At 43.0% G+C, this 19,066-nt stretch overlaps 1 protein-coding gene and 1 long non-coding RNA gene across 2 annotated transcripts in view; one reads left to right on the top strand and one right to left on the bottom strand.

Annotated features, from left to right (window-relative positions):
* Positions 1 to 14,907, bottom strand: part of KCNN2 (potassium calcium-activated channel subfamily N member 2) — a 76,132-nt gene extending 61,225 nt beyond the window's left edge. The window contains exons 1-3 of the mRNA XM_086770267.1: positions 14,886 to 14,907; positions 13,471 to 14,618; positions 13,118 to 13,213 (exon numbers count right to left, since the gene is read on the bottom strand). Of these exons, the coding sequence (XP_086626393.1) occupies positions 13,118 to 13,213; positions 13,471 to 14,618; positions 14,886 to 14,907 (1,266 nt within the window). The remainder of the gene's footprint in view (positions 1 to 13,117; positions 13,214 to 13,470; positions 14,619 to 14,885) is intronic.
* The window catches only part of LOC147596371 (uncharacterized), a 39,532-nt gene continuing 35,124 nt past the window's right edge, over positions 14,659 to 19,066 (top strand). Inside the window, exon 1 of the long non-coding RNA XR_015261426.1 lies at positions 14,659 to 14,720. This is a non-coding gene — a long non-coding RNA (uncharacterized LOC147596371). The remainder of the gene's footprint in view (positions 14,721 to 19,066) is intronic.

The following is a 19,066-nucleotide window of genomic DNA, read 5'->3' as shown; positions in this document are numbered from 1 at the left end:
CTTGGCAGTACAGGGATGGAAACACAGATTTTAAAGTTAGGGATGAATTTAGTTTTGCACTGAAGCAGCAGTTGCAAACTTTCATGTATGAAGAACACAGCACATCTTCCCACAAAATAACCACGCTATTTTACAGAACTAGTTTTTAGAATGCATTTTTAAGTGGTCTGTGTTCTATTTTTCCCCATGTTGAGTTCCTCAGAAATGAACTCCGACTCTACAAACTTCTTGCAGAAGTCACTGGGGACAACTATCTACATTTCACTATTTTTATGTTGTTACCTTTAAATTATTATTTTACAATTTTTAATTTAAGATTTGTTTTTCTTCATTCAGTACTAAAAATAATTTGTTCTACAGATTACTGCATGAAGAAATGCCATCTCCCAAAACGGCTGCCATCTGCCACTGTTCCCAATGTGAGAGGAGCCTCACTCTCTTCAGGGATGATCAGCTTCACTACTCCTAGGAAAACTGTAACCAATTAAAAAAAAAAAGAAGTATTTTCTGAATAAATTGGCAATATTTTTGCAAGTGAATAAGGGAGACAGAAGTTAAAGGAAGAAACACAAAATCTGCAGCTAGATAAAATGAGCTGACTCATTCATTTTGCCAAAGGAGCACACCAGTGACTCTAAACTTTGGAACTTGTTTTTAAGGAATGACTAGTGCCAACACATCATATACACAAGAATCTCTCCTTTCATTTCCTCCTTTAGTTTTACTTATGACATAAATACTTCAAGTATTTGGGAAAGTTTGTGTGTTTGTCTTTAAAATGGGTAAATTTTTATTTAACTGACAAGGGGTGAATATACATCAGCACCACAGGAATTTTAAAGTCCCTGTAGTGTTTTTACTGTCTCAGAAACACAGTTAAACTGGGAACTTCAATTAAGGAAATGTTTAAATTAACTCCAAATACAGAAATACAAGACCTAAGTAATTAAGCATTGTCCTAAAGCATGACCACCTCAATAAGGGAAACGAAGAACTGGGCAGCAAGAGAAGCAGAGTGGAGTTAGATGTACTTGTGTATTTAAAAATCCTTATAAACATAGTCATGCACTAATCCTAAATGTATAGAGGCATTCCTGTAAGAACTGCCTCTGTAATTCACCCTGGAAAGTAAAACTGGGAGGAAGAAGCAAAAAAGCAGCAATAAAGCAGCACTAGTACCTGTTACTCCTAAAGGCCTAAAGTGGGCTTCTGTCTAAACCATATAGCAGAGAAAGTCTTCAAACTGCTTCAAAGATTAAGTTAAAATATCTTTAAGAAGGGAAACTTTCAACATCAGGTTAAATAAACATAGATACAAGTCTCTTTACAGGTATTTATCTGCACTTCTTTATAGGTAAAATACTATTTTATTTGATCACTCCTAATTACAACTGCAGCTGCTTTCTTGGGGAAAAAAAAAAAAAAGACTCCCAAAAAACCCAAATTCTGGCATATTCTGTCTAACACATCTTAGCACACACAGTTCTTATTGCTGTCCCATTAATCACTTGAGTGTTATAGCTTCATCAAATCTATATAGCTTACAGTAGCTCTCAGGTAAAAGATGCTGTGTCCTCAAAGCTACTGTTTTTTTCAAGAAGTCCAAAAATCAAACACATGAAACAAGTTTCCATGGAGTGCTGCCAACCTCATTATCTTCCGTGGTTTAAATGTAAAATTATTACTCAAAATGTTTTTAAAAGCTTTATTTTCACAACTATTATGCTCAATGGGACAGTCCATGGTAGCAAAACATCTGATCTCCAGCAGTTAACACAGAATGACACCAGCCACAACATACATACAAAAGTCACAGGTGAAATTACTAATTTTGGATGAGCTGACATCTCTGATCATAGGACGGATATAAAAAAAACCTGTTCATCTTTTTTTATTTTCCTTCCAAGTGCCAAATGGCAGGGGAAAAGAATAGTCTGCCAGCTTACAGCTACACTGACAGATTCCTCATCTGGCTCCACTGCATTCCATTCTGTTGTTGGCAGGTAGACAAATGTCTATTCATATATGGCTGCACATAAAGGCGGAGAATGAAACATTTTCCTATCTGACAACCAAAACTGGAAAGTAGACTGGCCAAGGGTAGTAACCTTTGATCTTTTTTTTTTTTTTAACACATTTTGCCACTAAACTATCTTAAAACTATATGGCAGGTGAACTGAGAATGCATCATGCTCAGCACTGGTCTATCCTACCACATAAGGATTTAGGTTTTTTAAACTATCACACTGCAGAAATCACAACAGAATGCAAGTTACTGGCTTTTACCACAAAGCCTAAATTTGAATGAAAACAAAAGGATGAGGTGGGCTTAGTGTGAAGCCACTTTATCCCTGCCACCATTCAGACAAGGATCATGTTCAGCAGTAGCTGTCACAGGGTACCTTTTCAGCTATACTGGAATTTGGATGGATGAGAACTTCTCCTGTATCAGTCCATTCTTTATGCAGAGCCCACGAACAACTCTTGGGCAGAATCCTACAAAGGAATCTGGAAACAAAGGAATCCACTACAATCGGTATGTAGCAGCTGCACAGCAATATCTGAATTTTACACCTACTGCAGAGAGCAGCTCTGCAGGCAAAGAAGAAGTTGGTAAAGAGCATCCTTAGTTTATTCATAAATCAACATCTGCTCAAGAGTTTCAAACTCTTCTTGAATAGATATTTTAATAAAGACAAAGGTGTTAAGGATCAAAACCTTAGCATATAATGAGGATGCTCTAAACTGAGAGGCTCTGAAGGTCCCACTAATTTAGGTACTCACAAATACAGATTCTCCTCTGAAGTCAAAATATACCTCAAACGTGTATCACTGGTGTAAAAGCGGTAACTAATGTTGTACCAGAAATACACCGAGAATATTTTTAACAAAAACTTAAACCTAGGTGCTATCAGTAAATGCTCAGTGATTACTGTTGCTAGTTGTATTTATTATTTGTTTCAGGTAGGAAACAATTTATTTTGTGCTGTCTCACCACATCTGAATATTCAGTCTTTCTCCAGTTTCTCAAACTGAAATCAGGGTTCTATGCACGTGAATTTTATGGATGTAATGGTACAGACTGAATCAAAGCTACTATACAATTTTTATTTTTGAATAAAGATATGCCTCATTCCTTGGCTGCAATAGAGCTTATTCTTAAAAACATAACAGCCATCACAAAACAAGAAACACCATTCACCACCTGGGATGAATCTTTGTTTTGTTAAGAGACTGAAGATGAAGCATTGCTTCATAATGCATTATTCTAGTGAAAGACACTATTGTCAGAGGTCAGGGGTAGGGCAGGTGTGAATGTCTGCATACACCTGCAGTAATGCTACAGAAGTTGTAGTGCTATGAAAGCTGGAATAAACAACTGTAATAGAAATAAAATGTTTCATAAATATTCCCAACAGTATCTCATTATGACATACTGTGAAGGACTGCATTCATTTTACATTGCCGTGTTTGGGACATCCGCTAAAGCAGGCTGGCTTTTTAAATTATAGGCATAGCTGAAAGGCAGCAAGTGTCTTATTTACGTGACAAATGACTGATCTGAGCACAAGACAGCAAGGCTAAGCTTCAACTGTAGTTAGAAAGCCTTCCTCAGATTACTTCCACAGCACTTGAACTCTTCATCTCCATGTTCCGTTTTGTAAAACATCATTTAAGTGACAGAAAAAAACGTTAGGATTTATCCAGGTAATTCCCTTTGACAATGAAAAATACAATATAAATGCTTGTTATACATGTGTTTCCTTCTTTACAGATTAACTTCCACCTACCCATCAAACCATAGAACTGATGTATAACTGTTCATGGAAGACACAGCTACACTCCAAAATACTACAAGTAACAATACTTTTTGTAGACTACAGATAAGAAAGCTCAGAAAGCTCTTTACCCATATCTATTGATATGAGCCCACATATATTTATTTCTCAATTATTTTTATATCAAATACGCTCTTTTATACGCAAAAACTTACTTTGCCTCTGATATCTTCTTCTGAATATCCAGACTCAATATCAAGCTAAGGTCCCTTCCCACAGACGCATCCTTAGCAGCAGCAGTGGTTTTGCAAGACAAACTATACCCAAGAGTTTTATCTGTAGAGCCACGTAACTCTTTACTTTTGACCCCCATTGCTTCTGCAGTCTTCAAGAACTTTCTGATATGTATTCAATTAGAATTCAATAAACAATTCTGTTGGTCAATCACACAACACAGAAGCCAGCTCTCCCCTGTTCATCAGGATAGCTCTACAGGCATAAAAAGTTTAGAAGGTGCCACTTTGACAGAGTAGATTTTCCTTTTAATAAATATGCTTCTTTACAGAAAAAAAACAATTCAGAGCAAGTTACTCTTAAAAAGACTAAGAGTAGGAATTTTAAAATATAAAGGTATTTAAGGCCTCCCCATTGGTTTTACTCTATATGGAATTCACAGGGGTATTTCCATATGCTGTGAAAAGGCTTAGTATTTCCTCAAAAGGGGTTTAATTCCAAAAGGACCAATAGTCTCCATCAAAATGAATGAGATAAGGAAGCATCTTAGAAGATGTGCACATCCCTCTTCAGAATTCATCCCTCTTCACTCTGTCATAGAGGAGCTAACACTCACATCCTTTTGTTTTTACAATGTCAACATAAAACTATGTTTAGTTCTTCTGGTTTTATTCAGTGAGGGAGGGGGGATACAGTGGTAGCTTCTGTAAGAAACTTCTAGAAGTAGTTTCCCCTTTGTCCAGTGGACTCAGCTGGGCCTAGGGTGGACCCGCTGCTGGCCGGGACTGAGCCAACTGGTGACAGAATGTTCCCTGATAACACCTCTGCGATAGCGTATTTAAGAAGGGGAAAAACAGGAAAAAAGAAAAAAGATAAAAGCTGATGTGAAGATACTGAGTAGGGGCAGAGAGGGGGAGGCGCGAGCCTTGTGGGCCTTGTGGCCCTCACCCTCTGACCTCCCACCGGACAGCCGTCTGGGCCCAACTCAGCCCAGCTGCAAGAAGTGGAGAGGAGATGAGAAGAGATCCTGAGAGGCGTCTGACTGAGCAGTTGTGAAGAATTTCTTGTGAGAGGAACGGCTGCAGACGCCAAGGTCAGTGAAGAAGGAGGGGAGCAGTGATGCTGCTCCCGGCAGAGATTCCCCTGCAGCCCGTGGTGCAGCCCATGGTGAGGCCGGCTGTGCCCCTGCAGCCCATGGAGGCCCACGCAGGAGCAGAGATCCACCTGCAGCCCAGGGAGGACCCCACGCCAGGGCAGGAGGATGCCTGAAGGAGGCTGTGGCCCATGGAGGGCCCACTGTGACAGTAGTTCTGGAGGGACTGCACCCTGTGGAAGAAATTACCCACGCCGGGGCAGTTCACGAAGGACTGTGGCCCATGGGAGGGACCACACAATGGAGCAGGGGAGGAATGTGAGGGGTTCTTTTCCCGACTATGAAGCAGCGGTGCAAAGCAACAAGTGATGAACTGACCATAACCCCTCTTCCCCGCTGTGCCGCTCCGGGGAGGAAGGTAGTAGAGATAATGTTAAGCTTGGGGAGAGGGAGGGTTGGGGGGGAGGTTATCTTGTTCTGTGTCTCATTATCCTGCTAGTTTTAGAAATAAATGAATAGTTTTCCCCAAGTCGAGTCTGTTTTGCTCGTAACGGTAACTTTAAGGATTTCTCTCTGTCCTTATCTCAAACCTCGAGCCTTTTTTCTTATATTATCTCTCCCTATTCTCTCAGAGGGTGGGGGGAGTGAGAGAGAGACTGCGTAGTCTGGTCCTGATCGGGGCTGAACTACGACATTATTAAGGACTGTTTTCACACAGATGAAGGAGTCCAATTGCAGGAACTGTTCAAGAAGGAAAAGCAAAATGAATCAGTAAATTACAAATGTGTGACTCCCAGCAACTACATTAAAACAGTATTACATAAAATATTTATAGGTGATATTAACTGTACATTTTCAGTTGCAAAGGCCTGAGTTCAGATACACTAGTTTAAAGTATAAAATGTTCATGTTTTACCACTCTCTTTATACAAGAATTATTTCTAAGCTGCAAAATATGTTCTCATGACAATCTCTTCTGATCTTCTGACAGCCATAAGAAGAAATCACTTAATGTAGCTTTCATTAAAATAATGGGACAAAGTCAAGCTACACAATTTCTTTAAAAAGACAGTGTGATATATAGGTATTTTACATATCACATTTCCTGAATGGAATTTTTTCCATTCACATTTTTCAATGTAATGTAGTTTATGTTATTTTAAAAAAAAAAAGTTACATTAAACTCTATTTTTCTTTGTGTTGTCATGATGTGTAACTTTCCTCTTTTCCACAGAATAGAGCTGTGGAAACTTCCCCACAAAATTAGTTGTTTTTCTGCGTACTTTACAGTTTATTTTCAGCTAATAAAAGAAAGTTTGTACAATGACCAATATATCTAGCTTAACTGCAAGCTAATTACAAGATCAATTACAGTGTCCTCTCAGGGGTAGTTTACAACTTAAAAGGAGCTTCATAGGCCCAGAGCAGTAATTCATCTTCTAGCAAGGGAGTGTGACAACAACTTTCAGCATCAAAATCAAGGGTGAAAACAGCTGATTGAAGTTGCACAGAAGCCTCCACACAGCTTTTTAACTATCCCAAGTCCTACGCAGCAGCCATTCCTTTTCTGATCTCTGCTCAAAACGGACCATAAACGTGTCTCAAATCAAATTCAAAGCCCAGAATACTACATTTAGTAGATCACATACAAACCAGAATCACAAGAGTGTTTATATTCACTTGTCAGTCTTGGCACACTTTCACTTAAATCCAGGCAAACCAGAGCTGCAGCCAAGTACCTGACGGAATTTTCTGATCTGAAGTCCCCTCAGCTGACGTATCTGACATGCACAATACTTTCACATTAAGATGTGCATGCAGAATGCCTCTAAGATCATAGGCAATGTTGATTGTCAATTGTACCTCTGTTGATTTCAGCTAAGCTACACAATTTATAGAAATCCAGAATCTGATCTCTGGTTACAAATGTTCTCCTCCCACAGGGGCAATAAATACCTTCTCACACTTCATTATGCACTACTATGTCTTGATAAACTTCTAGCAGCCTCAATAAAAAATGCTCAGAACACTGGTGCATATGAATAGATAATCTAGGTATGGCCAGGCCAACCAGTCAGTGTCCTGACCATCAGGTACAAACTCCTCCTATGTTCTAATGGAGCCTGTTGGAAATAGAGGCATCTTCTACGTGTCACTTTAAGGCAAATGGCCTCAGATCTTTTTGAATGCTGAGCAACACTTAAGGATTTTCTAGCCTGCCTTCCACGCCTTATGTAGTACTGTGCTGTGTTTCAGAGACACTGGGCACCTGTAAATTTCCCTGGGTCAATAGGTTCTGCAGATATAATCCATCAAAAATGTACTGAATGGAAACAAATCTAAGTATTCTCACAAAAATACTCTAAAGTGTTAATTTGACAGATACGGTGATAATTTGGCAGTTATAGTGTTAATTGGACAGATTAACATCCTGTCCTTGGATTCCTATATGATTTTCTGCTGTTAAATATACATACAGAATGTTCTGTTTAATACACACATGGAATATGTATTAAACTTGATTGGCGGAAGGGAATTTTCAAGTCTGTACATGAAGTTACTGCATCCTGGATCAAAACCAGTACACAGTGAGTTTTTTTGATGCCTGATCCAAGGCCTATTAAGAGAAACAAAAAAAAAAAACCCCACTAATTCTCAACAGGCTTCAGATCAGAATAAAACTATCACTCAAAGTTTATTTCTTGATTTTCACCTGTTATTGCTCTCTGTGCTCTTAATCTAACTCATTTGTTCGTGCAGCAGAAGTTCCACAGTCTGTGTGTGCAATCCCCGATGATACAACACACCTCAGTTTAGGCAAGGTAGACTCAGCACAGAGCCAACAGATTGCCAACAAGACAGCAAATGAGATGCACACATATCACCCCATATATAGGGTGGTATGCAGATAATATAGGTAATATATAATAAATAAATACATAATTCCGCCTACAGAATACCCATTACTTCTTATGACAAGAAACTGTAAGGAGTTTAACTTCATATGTGTTCATGAGTGCAAAATTTTTACTGCAGAACTTTCCATTTATGTCAGCAAGATAATGAAGCTCCCGTAAACAATATTTATTGCATTACCGAACTTATTTGCACAATAAACAGGTCAAGATGTGTATTTAGTACCACTGTTTCCTGTTTCCTGATACTATCTGTTCCATTTATTCAAGTTTTCAGGAACAGGAAAAAGAAGAAAAGATTCTTGATTCTTCAGCAAGATATTTGGGCTCTCAGCTGCGATAACTTTCCATAAAGTTAAAGAAGACTCCAAATCCGTCAGTTAGCACATTATTTTCCCACCACTTCAGAAGCATCTAAGGACCGAAGGTGCTTTCTCCCTGGAGCCCTGGGAGGCTCTGTTGTGAAAGCAATGGCTTAACTTAACCTTGGAGTCTGCAAGACTTCCCACTAAGTATGAACTAGCAATACATTTTAGAAGTTGATAGAAATCTCAACTGACATACCAAAAAAATGAAGATTTCTCTTCACTTCTGCCAATACCAACAACTTTCATGTTTCTGCATGAGTGAAAGCATCTGTATCAGGGAGAAGGAAAAGGGGTTCTGATTCTTTCCCAGAGAGCGCAGGTTAGCATTACTCAGGTATACTATTATTCAGGACAGGCAAGAGAAGGACAATGTTTATTTACAGAGGGGATACACTAAGCAGTCCGTCACCAAAGGAAATGTGTTCCAGTGTATATATTCTTCCAGTGACCACCGTCTCTCAAGAAATACCAGGCTATGGTGAAATGCTCAACAAAAGACATTAAAGACCTCTTACTGGCAACCTCAGAGAATTTTTATTTTAATCCTTTACTCTAAGTAATACAAGAAAGTGCCAGTAGAGCTTCACGAGTGCATACTTAAAAAGCATCTCTATCTCCAGCAGTATGAGAGAGAGACAGGTCTATTTTTCAATATAAGTAGAAAAACTACAGCTTTACCACGTGAACTGCCACCCAAAATGTTCTTAAATTCCACTTCATTTGTTGATCTAACAGCAAATTCTGCTAGAGAAATATGGAACGGAACAATAAGCTTTCTAGGAACTACAATTTCGACCATATTCCGTGCTGCTGCTTCTTTAATTGTGTAAACTAGTATTAAGTAATAAACTGTTTACGTGTGAAGTGGATAATTTCTACATCAAAAATTATTATGATAATTGGATCATTCTATCTTCTTAGCTCTTCCTTTCTCAACCTCTTCAAACTCTCAAGTGGAATAATTGTCAGAGAAATACCTGTTTTAGGCTGGGATAACAATGAATTACATTTTTCCCATTGATCTTCTAAACACAGGGCACTTGGTTTGAAGAACTGCATCAGCAAACACAAAACTGGAGAGAGAGTTACACATACTTCATAATCTCCCAAGTGTGATGTTTTCAACAGCATTATAGGTATGACAACAATGGACCAAAAAGAGAACACACAGATTTGCGGTTGTCACTATCCTCAACTCCAGCATCGTTACTGTTGTTCATTAGGGTTGTTTTTTTTTTTTTTTTTCTAGAAGGGGGAGGGATGTGAAGGAAACTTGCTTGGAATTTTTACCTGCTTTTCTGGACATGATAACGTAATGATTTAAACCTAGCTGGTTACATTTGACTTTCATTATAGTCTTAACAGTAACTCACATTTGTTAAATTTAATAACAGCTCTTGCTTTATTCTTAGTTATACTGAATAACTAATACAACGTGACCACTGAAAACCTATTTGATGAAACAATTTTTAACATTTCCAGCGTTTCACAAGACTACGTGGCACCTATACGGGTTACTCTATACCCTCCTGGAGATTTTGCCCTGGCCAGTGCAGAGCTCCGGGCCGGTTCGGGGAATTCAGAGACAAAGCTATGTCTCTGACACGTTTTGAAGGGGTGCCTGCGGACACGACCAGAGGGGTCCCTGTGCTGCGGGGGGAGCTCACCGGGCGCCCATCCCCTCTACCCTCCCCCCCCGCCGCACCGGGCCGCGCGCGCGGCGCGGAGCTGTCCGCGGTCCTGAAAAGGCGGCGGCGTAAAGCCCCCCCCCCGGCGCTACCCTCCACCCCCGAGAGAGGGAAGGTGCTCCAGCACCACTGCTCACCAACCGCAGCCTCAGCAGGGCAAAAAGAAAACTCCTTTGTCTCACGTCGATGTACTACTCTCGGTTCTTGGGAAAAATCCCTGATGGTCTTTATAAACTTCCTTTCCAACTCCCTTAAAAAGCTCAGCAGGTCCAGAGCAGGCAAACTCTGGAGTTCGGTTTAACTGACTGGCTGACTGTTTTTGAAGCAAAACATACAGGCAAGGTCATTTTAACGGAAATACTAGAGTCACCTGCTATGCCACTAGGCAGTGCCCCATCAACTCGCTTGCAGCCTGGCTGTTCGGACTTCCTACCAATAAATCAAGGTCACAGACTACTGAAAAGAACAAAAAAGCTGATTTCCACTTGATGGCATTTTAGGTCACCAGCAGTTTCTAAATATTAAATCCGCCACCAGTAATAATTACTAAACTGTCAGCTTTTTTTTTCCCAACATGGTTTGTCTCGTGCTTTGTAGAAAAATCTACTTATGTTTAGGTTGGTTTGCTTCCACCCGAGTATGAAACGTACCGCATCGCAAGCAGAATGCACTGACCTTCTTCTGTTATGTAGAACAATTTCTCTCCTCCCAATGAATTCCTGTTTATTTATACTATACTTACTGGTACAGTGTGCTGGTAAAGTCTACGCTTCAGAGAACAATTAGAAAGGAATGTTCAAACTTAAACAGGATTGACAAATAGCTGGTGCAAACAGTCCTCCAGGACACAGCCAGCCATCTGTGGGCATGATTCTACGGACGTGATTCATTCTACTGCACAAAGCAGAAGATTTGCTTGAATTAAAGACATGTGTGCCTTCAGAAAACAGTCAGCTTTAAAGATTATTTAAAAACCACTACATTATCAGGGTTACCTAGTATTTTATTTTGCCTGGAGAAGATTCTGTACATTCAAAAGCCAAAGTATTTTAATGGTTCTGCTTCTTTTTAGAGGTCAATTGTAACACAAATTTACAGCCACAGATGGACGTAATTTTTGTTCTGCATGTTCTTCATCTTATTTTTTAAAAGTTAAGTGTATGTACAAAACCAGACTATGCCCAAATTAAAAAGCTATCAGATATCTAATAGCTAAAGGTGGTACTATGCCCTTTCTTTCTAACAGACTCCTTGAAAAAGAGAACTTCCTTTTAATTTTCATGATGAATGACAGAGTCCCTTGAAGCTGCAGCTCACTCCAAGCCCTGCCATGACTACTGCACTTTCCGGTGTCTCTAAGACTGAAACATAGGGTATTGCTGTTTTACAGGCAGGTGTACTTGTGTTCTATACTGTCAGGCAGCACTGAAAACTACATTAACCTTGATTAAGTCACTCAATTGCATAACTCCTTCCATATAGTTGCATATATGAGTTCTTTAAAATTATCAGCAATTTTTTAAAAACCCTACAGAATTACAACTTTAGTTTTTTAAGATTGTTTTTTCTGATCCATAACGCACTCATAGGGAATGAAAATTTTTAACTATTTACCCCAAAAAAATCCTAATTGAATCTTGCGGTAACTACTTAGGATAAGCTGAGGCATACAGGGTCCTACCACTATTTTGGTTATCTTGCAAAACCATTTAAAGTTTCTGGAAAATGCACAGAGTAATTAAAATGTTTACAGAGATTTTTTTCAGCTTTGCTCTTCATGCCTCAAGCACCACTTGAGGGACGACACACCAAAGGCGGCTCCCACATTGCAGCAGTGCCACTTATATATTTTTATACAGATACAGGAATCTCTTTGTCAGTACTCTAGTACTTTATAAAGATGCCCTTTCACTAGAACACTTGTTTATTGAGTACAATATCATTAAACAGCTTTCATTATCTTTGATATTAATGCAGAGGAACTGGGTTCTGAGCCAGGAACAGAAGTTTTGCATGTGCAAGGACTGCACAACAGGATCCAATTCGGCAAAGAGTCTTCAGTAATACAATACTTCTCTAACATTACCTTAAGTAGGAGACTGTGGTACCATTTCACATTGAAACAACAGCATTCATTTGCACACAGAAGCAAGCTACTATACAATTCTTGATTTGGGGTTTTTTTTACTGATTGGTACCAGTGGAAAAGTCTTCTTTGCCCTTGAAAGCTGTCATTGCAGCTTGTAGCTCAAAGTATCTCTAACTAACCTGAAAAAGCAAAAGCACCAACGTATCTATGAGTAAGCTACTTTTCCCTTCAAAACTTTGAAGTCTATCTGTTGTATGTTTCAGTTGAGTTGAAACGACAAATTTTAATTTCTTCGTCAAAAAAAATCGTAACTGAAATTAGAACTAAGTCACTCAGACAGAACTTGTAATGGTATTTGTGAGACTTATCCTACACCTTTGATCATTATGCTTCTCCTATCTTTAGCCCTACTTTTCTTGACAGTTTTCCTCTGTCACATTCCCATTGGGTACGTGGCATTAAATAAAACAAGTAAAACCTAAGTCTTCTCCCTCCTCTTAAACATTCTCCTAGAGTACGTTCATATTTGAGACAGCGCCATGAAGATTACGTACCTTGCACAGCGAAGACAATTAACCTTGCCGTCAAGAGAAAATGCACAGCATGAAATTTAGTCACTGGGAAATAAAAGACTGTTGCTGCATATCTGCTACAGGAGACAGCAGGATGTCACCAAGAAAGCATGTTATAACCTCAGGGTTAAGCGATCCTATAGCACAACCGCAGCCAACAGTCCCCAGCAGGCAAAGCTTGCCGGCGCGTATACACCCACCGTGTTTCTCTCCAGGGCTGAGGTCCATTCACCAACTTCAGCAGGAGCGCGGTGATCACGTCTGCTTTCTGAGCCCGCTGGGAAGCGCCCAGTACTTACCACCACCGCACCCTCAGACACACCGCCTCGCATCCCAGCCAGGCCCGCAACACTCGCTAACCCACAGAAGGAAATGTTACCTGGATTTCCCTTGCGTGGTACACGATGATGAGCCCGAGCAGGATAATCGTGGAGAGGCTAATAAGGCATTTCAGAGCGAGGGAATACAGCGACTCCTGCAAGAAAAAGACACCGCCGTCCCTCAGAGACCCAGGCGCCGGGACCGCTCCCGCCTCACCGCCACCCCCGGCCCCGGGGCGGCCCGCCTCGCCTCACGGTGGCCGCGGGGCAGAGCGGGGGTCGGCGGCACCCGGCCACAGGCGGGGGCCTCGCAACGGGACGGGGCTGGGACGGGGGACGAGGTGCCCCGCCGCGCCGGGCTCTCCGAGGGGCCGGGGCCGCGGGGCGGTGGGGCCGGGCGTGAGGCGGGTACCTTGGTGTAGGCGCCCCAGGAGAGCTCGGTCTCGATGACCATGACGACGATGCCGAACATGCCGAAGATGAGCGCGTAGTCGCTGAGGCGCTTGCGCTTCTCGAAGAGCGCCCGGCGGTGCCCCAGCTTGTAGCCGATGTTCTGGTTCTTCTTCTTGCTGGACTTGCCCCCGCCGTTGTTGGCGCCGCCGGGGCCGGGGCCGGCGGGGCCGTAGAGCGCCAGGTTGTTGGAGTTGTTGTGCTCGGGCTTGGAGACCACGATCTCCGGGGCGGCGGGGGTGCCGGCGGCGGCGGGGCTGGCGAGCGGCGGCTGGAGCGGCTGCGACTCGGAGTCCAGCTCGTGTAGGTTCCTGCGGGACGAGCTCAGGTTGCTGAGCGGCCGCATGACGCCGCCGTTGTACCTGCAGCTGCTCATGGCTATTTCGGTGAAGGGGTTGCTCTCCCGGCGCTGCTGCTGCTGCTGCTGCTGGTGATGATGGTGGTGGTGGTGGTGGTGGTGGTGGTGGTGGGTGCTGCCGCTGCTGACACTGCTGCTGGGGCTGGCTGCCTGCTGCTGCAGGCTATGGCACTGGTGGTACTGGGGGTGGTACTGAGGCTGCCTGGACGCGCCGGCATGGCTGGAGGGGGTGAGCTCGCTGACGTTCAGCTGGCTCCCCTGCCGGGAGGAGGCGGCGGAGGAGAGCGGCGAGGAGTGAGTCCGGAAGGCGCCCGAGAGGGGCGAGGAGGCGCGGAGCAGCAGGGGCAGGTTATCCCCCGCGGCTGCCGCAGCAGCCCCATAGTAGGCGCAGTTGTTGCACTGGAGGCATGGGCTCTGCTGCTGCTGTTGCTGGAGGAGGCTCTGCTTGTCCTGGCCGTGCTGCTGCTGACAGTGCGGCGGCGGCGGTGGCGGGCGCTGCTGCTGCTGCTGCTGCTGCTGCTGCTGCTGCTGCTGCTGCTCGGGGCCGAAGCCCGCCGGGAACTGCCGCGGCGCGTCCATGCCCGGGCCGTTAAAGCCGCAGGAGGACCGGGCGGTGGTGCACCCTGCGCAATGCGTTATGGTCGGCAGGGGAGAGTCCTGCTGCCGCCACGAAGGGCCCATCCCGGCTCCCGTAGAATCCAGCCTCCGCGTCCGATTGGTCGGGCGGACCAAAACAACGGGCATCACGTCACCTGAGGGAGGGGGGACCGGCCGCGGCGTGAGGCGGCGGGGGCGGCGCAGGGTCCCCCCCCCGCCGCCCCGCCCCGCGCGGGGATCCCGCCTCCCGCCCGCAGGTAAGGGCTGCCCTCGCCCCCCGCCCCCGCCCGCCGCGGAAACCCGGGGGTTCCCGGGGGCGGGGAGCGCGCTCGCTGCCGGGATCGCCCCCGCCAGGAAGGGGCCGCCGCGGCGGGGCTTGCCCGGCTCCCCCGCTCCCCTCCGCCGCCGCCGCCGCCGCTCACATCTGCGCCGTCTCCGGAACATGGGCGCCGCGCCGCGCTCCGGAGCTGTCCAGCGGTGCCTCCCTGCAAAACACAGCGTCGCGTCGCCGCCCGGCCCGCCGCCCGGGGCCTGGGGCCGTGCCCGCAGCCGGCCACCGGAGGGAGGCGGCGAGAGGCCGCGGCCTCGCGGGCCGCCGTGGGGCCGGGTCGCGGGGAGCCCTCCGCGGCACATCGCGGGCCTGTCGCGAAGCGGGGCTGGGATTTCCGTCGGCCGCTCGTTGCCTCGGCCGGAGGAGGGAAAGGCGGCCCGCCGGGGTGTGAGGCCACCGTCCGGGACACCGCGGGGGCGGTGGCTGAGGGGCTGGAGAGCCGGGTCGGCAGGAGCCGTGCCGTGAAACGCGATGGGTGTCACCGCATTCCCCACCGGCCCGGCTTGCTGGCACGCAGTGCCTGTCCAGGCCCTCAGTTAGCCTGCTACCATTTTGCCTCTTCCCCTTCCTTTGCCTCCTGAACTCTCACTGAAAAAAAAATCATTCCCGCAGCTCCCTTAGGCAGAGTAATTTCTTGCACCAGGTAAAGCCTCTTTCCTGTGTAAGGGAAGATTCTTTAAGGGAATAACCATGAAAACGGTGAGTGATTTACCTTGTTATAGTTGTGCCGTTCTTGTCACCTAGGTGAGATTTTAAGAGGGTTTCTTTTATTTTGTTTTTCAGTCAGGCAGCACTGTCTTTGCGGCTTGAAAAATCAGCTGGAAATTTAATAGGGTGGAAGATTTCCTTACATCTTTAACTTCTCTCTAATGTCAAAGACAAAATTCGCTAAGCCTTGTGTAGGATGAAAGCCTACATCTTTATGATTTCTGTGTCTCACACGACATTCAGTTCCCTGTGAAACTCTACAGCCTTGAATGGCTTGCATTGTAGAAATTTGAGTGAGGCACCATCAATGACAAAGTTTTAAAATATGCTCTGCTGCAAAATTGCAGTGACTTAATTTCCAGCCAAGGTGTTCCTTTTAAAGCAAGCACGTACGGCAAATCAAACACAATCAAACAACCCCTCACTAACATTGTGAATATCGTGGTTGTACAACATAGATAGATTACTCAGAGAGTTACCAAAAATCAAAATCTTTGAGTATGTTTACATAGCATAGGTTATTTTGGAAAAAGCACCAGTAAATAGGAGTATGTGTGATATAGAGCATCGTAATGCCTTTTGGTAATTCACACTTCATTTAACAACCAAATTTGAATTAAAATCCACACACATTCTTGCATGAATGATGAAGCGCTTTCCAAATACAGCACTCTGTGTTTTTAAATTATACTAAAGTGTCTTTGGATGCTCTCCATTGTACTCAGTTCAGAGGACCGAAGATCAAGGAAAAAAAAGACAGTTTTATTTTTAAGAATGAACAGTGTCTAACACAGCTTCAGATCTTCCATTGTTTGTTTGAAAAAACATGATGTCTCACTGATCCTATTTTGCCTGTGTTCTCAAACACTCACATGAATTGCGTGGATCTTAGAAAATTAAAATCTTAGGGAACCCAGGCTTTTATCACTTTGTAAATAACAGTCCTGTACAAATGTGCTGTCAGAATATATGTTTTGAGAACTAGTTAAAGATTTAGATAGGCCTAGGTGTTGTCTTTCCTTTTCTGAGCATGCTGTGTCCTTCATGTTTGCTTAAAGATACTTTCTTTTAAGTGTTCTCCTTAACAGAAGATAAAGTCCTCAGGACCTACTTTACCTTGGAAGGCTTTTTAAGAAATTGCTAAATCTTCATGTTTTATTTAGAAGTCACCAAGGCTCTGTCCTGTAATTTCATCTGCTCTGGTCATGCAAGGTTTTATTAGAATTGTGAAGAAAATGTTTGTCTTTTTAAAATCTTGGTAGACTAAAATACATGATAGCTGTGTTCTACATGGGGAAATTATTGCATTTATTCTTCTAAAAAATATATAAAAGTTACAAGTCCCAGTTTTACTACATCTACTGCTGCTATCCTATTTTTTTTTTGTAGAAATAGGAAGGACAGTGTTGTTACTGGCTTCCATCTACTTGCTTGATTTTTTCATTATAAACGAATGAATATTCCCATGTTTAACACAAGAGGTCATACTCATCACATAGCATTTTATAAAACTAATCAACTAGAGGTTTTATTTCTATCCCAGGTTCCATTGTGCAACCTGGGATATCTCATCATATTTTCAAGGTCTAAAATAAGAATTGTTGAGAGTCTGCGTTTTCATAGCTGAAGAGGTAAAGCTTCCTTTGTATAGCAGTGATTAATGAGCTGGAATAGAAATATGCTATTTAATAATATCTTCCCCTGTAAAATAATTTAAAAATTTTACTTTTAAAAATGAGTGTATTGATTTTCAGAAATAAAATACATTCTTCACGTGAATTGAATTGTTATATTATTTTGTATCACAAATAAATTAGCATAGGCAGCTCGGAGCTGCTAAATCATACTAAACTAGGAAAAGTGAACCCCCATGAAAAAAACATTATCTGTTTGGAATTGAGAGCTTTGATTTTCTTCTGCCTTTACATTGTATACTGGATGGAACTATTCCTACTGATTGTTATAGAACCTACTGCTGCTTTGCCAAAGAGGCTGATTTCTCACACGTGTGCGTGTACATGCCTGTGTGCACACACCTTGGTATAAAGTGAGAGAGAGACAATTACTGCAGATCTCATTTGATAATGATCATTGTTGGAGATGTTTGAAAAACAGAATTTTTTTCTAAACCCAGTAATTGCAAGAACAAGATAAATATTGTTCAGCAGAACTGTATCAATAGCAGGACAGGAAGCTCAACAGACACAGGAAAAATTAGATTTCTGAGAGGAAAAAAAACACTATGGAATATTTGAAGTGTGAGCTAATGGCTAGTCATTTGAAAAGCTCACATAACAACATTCAGTGGAGATGCAACACCTACAAGCTACAATAAAAGGTATTAGAAAGCTATTTTGGCTGTTATCCTATTGCCACTACTCATGCCAGACTCCTGTTAAAATCACTGAGAATTCTGTGCTCATAAAAATGTCAAAAATGTAGAAAGATAGTAACAAAAAGGAAACAAAAGGAATTAAAAAAAAAAGCCTAGGAAATTCCATTCTGTAACAGTATTTTGAACTCAAAGCATATTCTGCACAAGTCCTAGGAGTTTATCAGAAGCACTGAAAAGAATAGACTTGTCCATTTCAAAAAAAGCAAGCGGGTACATAGCTCAATGTATACACAGAAGGATACCATTCAGTGAAAGCAGAGTCACATTAATAAAAACAGAGGTAGCACCAACCGCGGAAGGGTATCACAAGATCATTCAGGGCTATCAAGGCAGCAATAAAAATGCTTTGTGAGACAAACACCGAAATGACTGTGGTACAGCGACCAAGATGATGGCATGGAAACTAACCATACGAGCCACCTGTGTAAATTACCTTTTGCATACCATCTGGCAGGGCTTTTGCTCACCAGATGTCTCTGACATTCACCCCAGCAACTTCTGTTGTCAGGTAGTTTTATGCCCTAACTGGAGTGTCGCCCCTGCTGGGCCCGTGCTCATCTCAAAGACCTTCCGATAATGTTCCACAGTAGTGGGGAAAGGAGAAGAAATACCAAATAATGAGTCTGTGCAGATCGTACAGCTACATATTAGAAGGAGGCACGCTTCACTGTTTCTACTTTTGATTTTATACTGTTCTGCTAACCTACACTTCTGCTTGTCCAGCGTGTCACCAATGAATATGCAGATTTACTCCAGTTCAAAACCTTCATCGATTATCTAGGACAAAGATAAGGATAGTGGATTGACAACTCTAAAATGCTAACCAAATTTTTCAAACATGGTATGCCTTAATTCATGGGGGTGCAGCTTAAGGAGTGCCTACAATTGCTGCACAGCTTTGCTCTTGTCAAGAGGCCTTCCTCAAGGGACAGAGGGTTTTTGTATTTTTTTTTGCTAACAAAATGTTTTGTTCCTATTAAACGTTGAAAATATTGGATGGGGTCCACAAAACAGCTGGGAAAGTATTGCTTCCCTTAATTCACTTTTTCATCCTTTCTGGGTATTTTTATAGTACTTGGATCATACTTATTTGATACTAATGACTTTTTCTTGCCCCTACTTTTTTCTCATTATCAAGGGATACTGCCACCTACAAAGAATTTCTTCGC

Source organism: Chlamydotis macqueenii, chromosome Z (genome assembly GCF_036417535.1).
Source record: "Chlamydotis macqueenii isolate bChlMac1 chromosome Z, bChlMac1.mat, whole genome shotgun sequence".
NCBI classification, from domain to species: Eukaryota; Metazoa; Chordata; class Aves; order Otidiformes; family Otididae; genus Chlamydotis; species Chlamydotis macqueenii.
The sequence above is the reverse complement of the archived record's forward strand: the minus strand, read 5'-3'. Positions and strand labels throughout refer to the sequence as shown.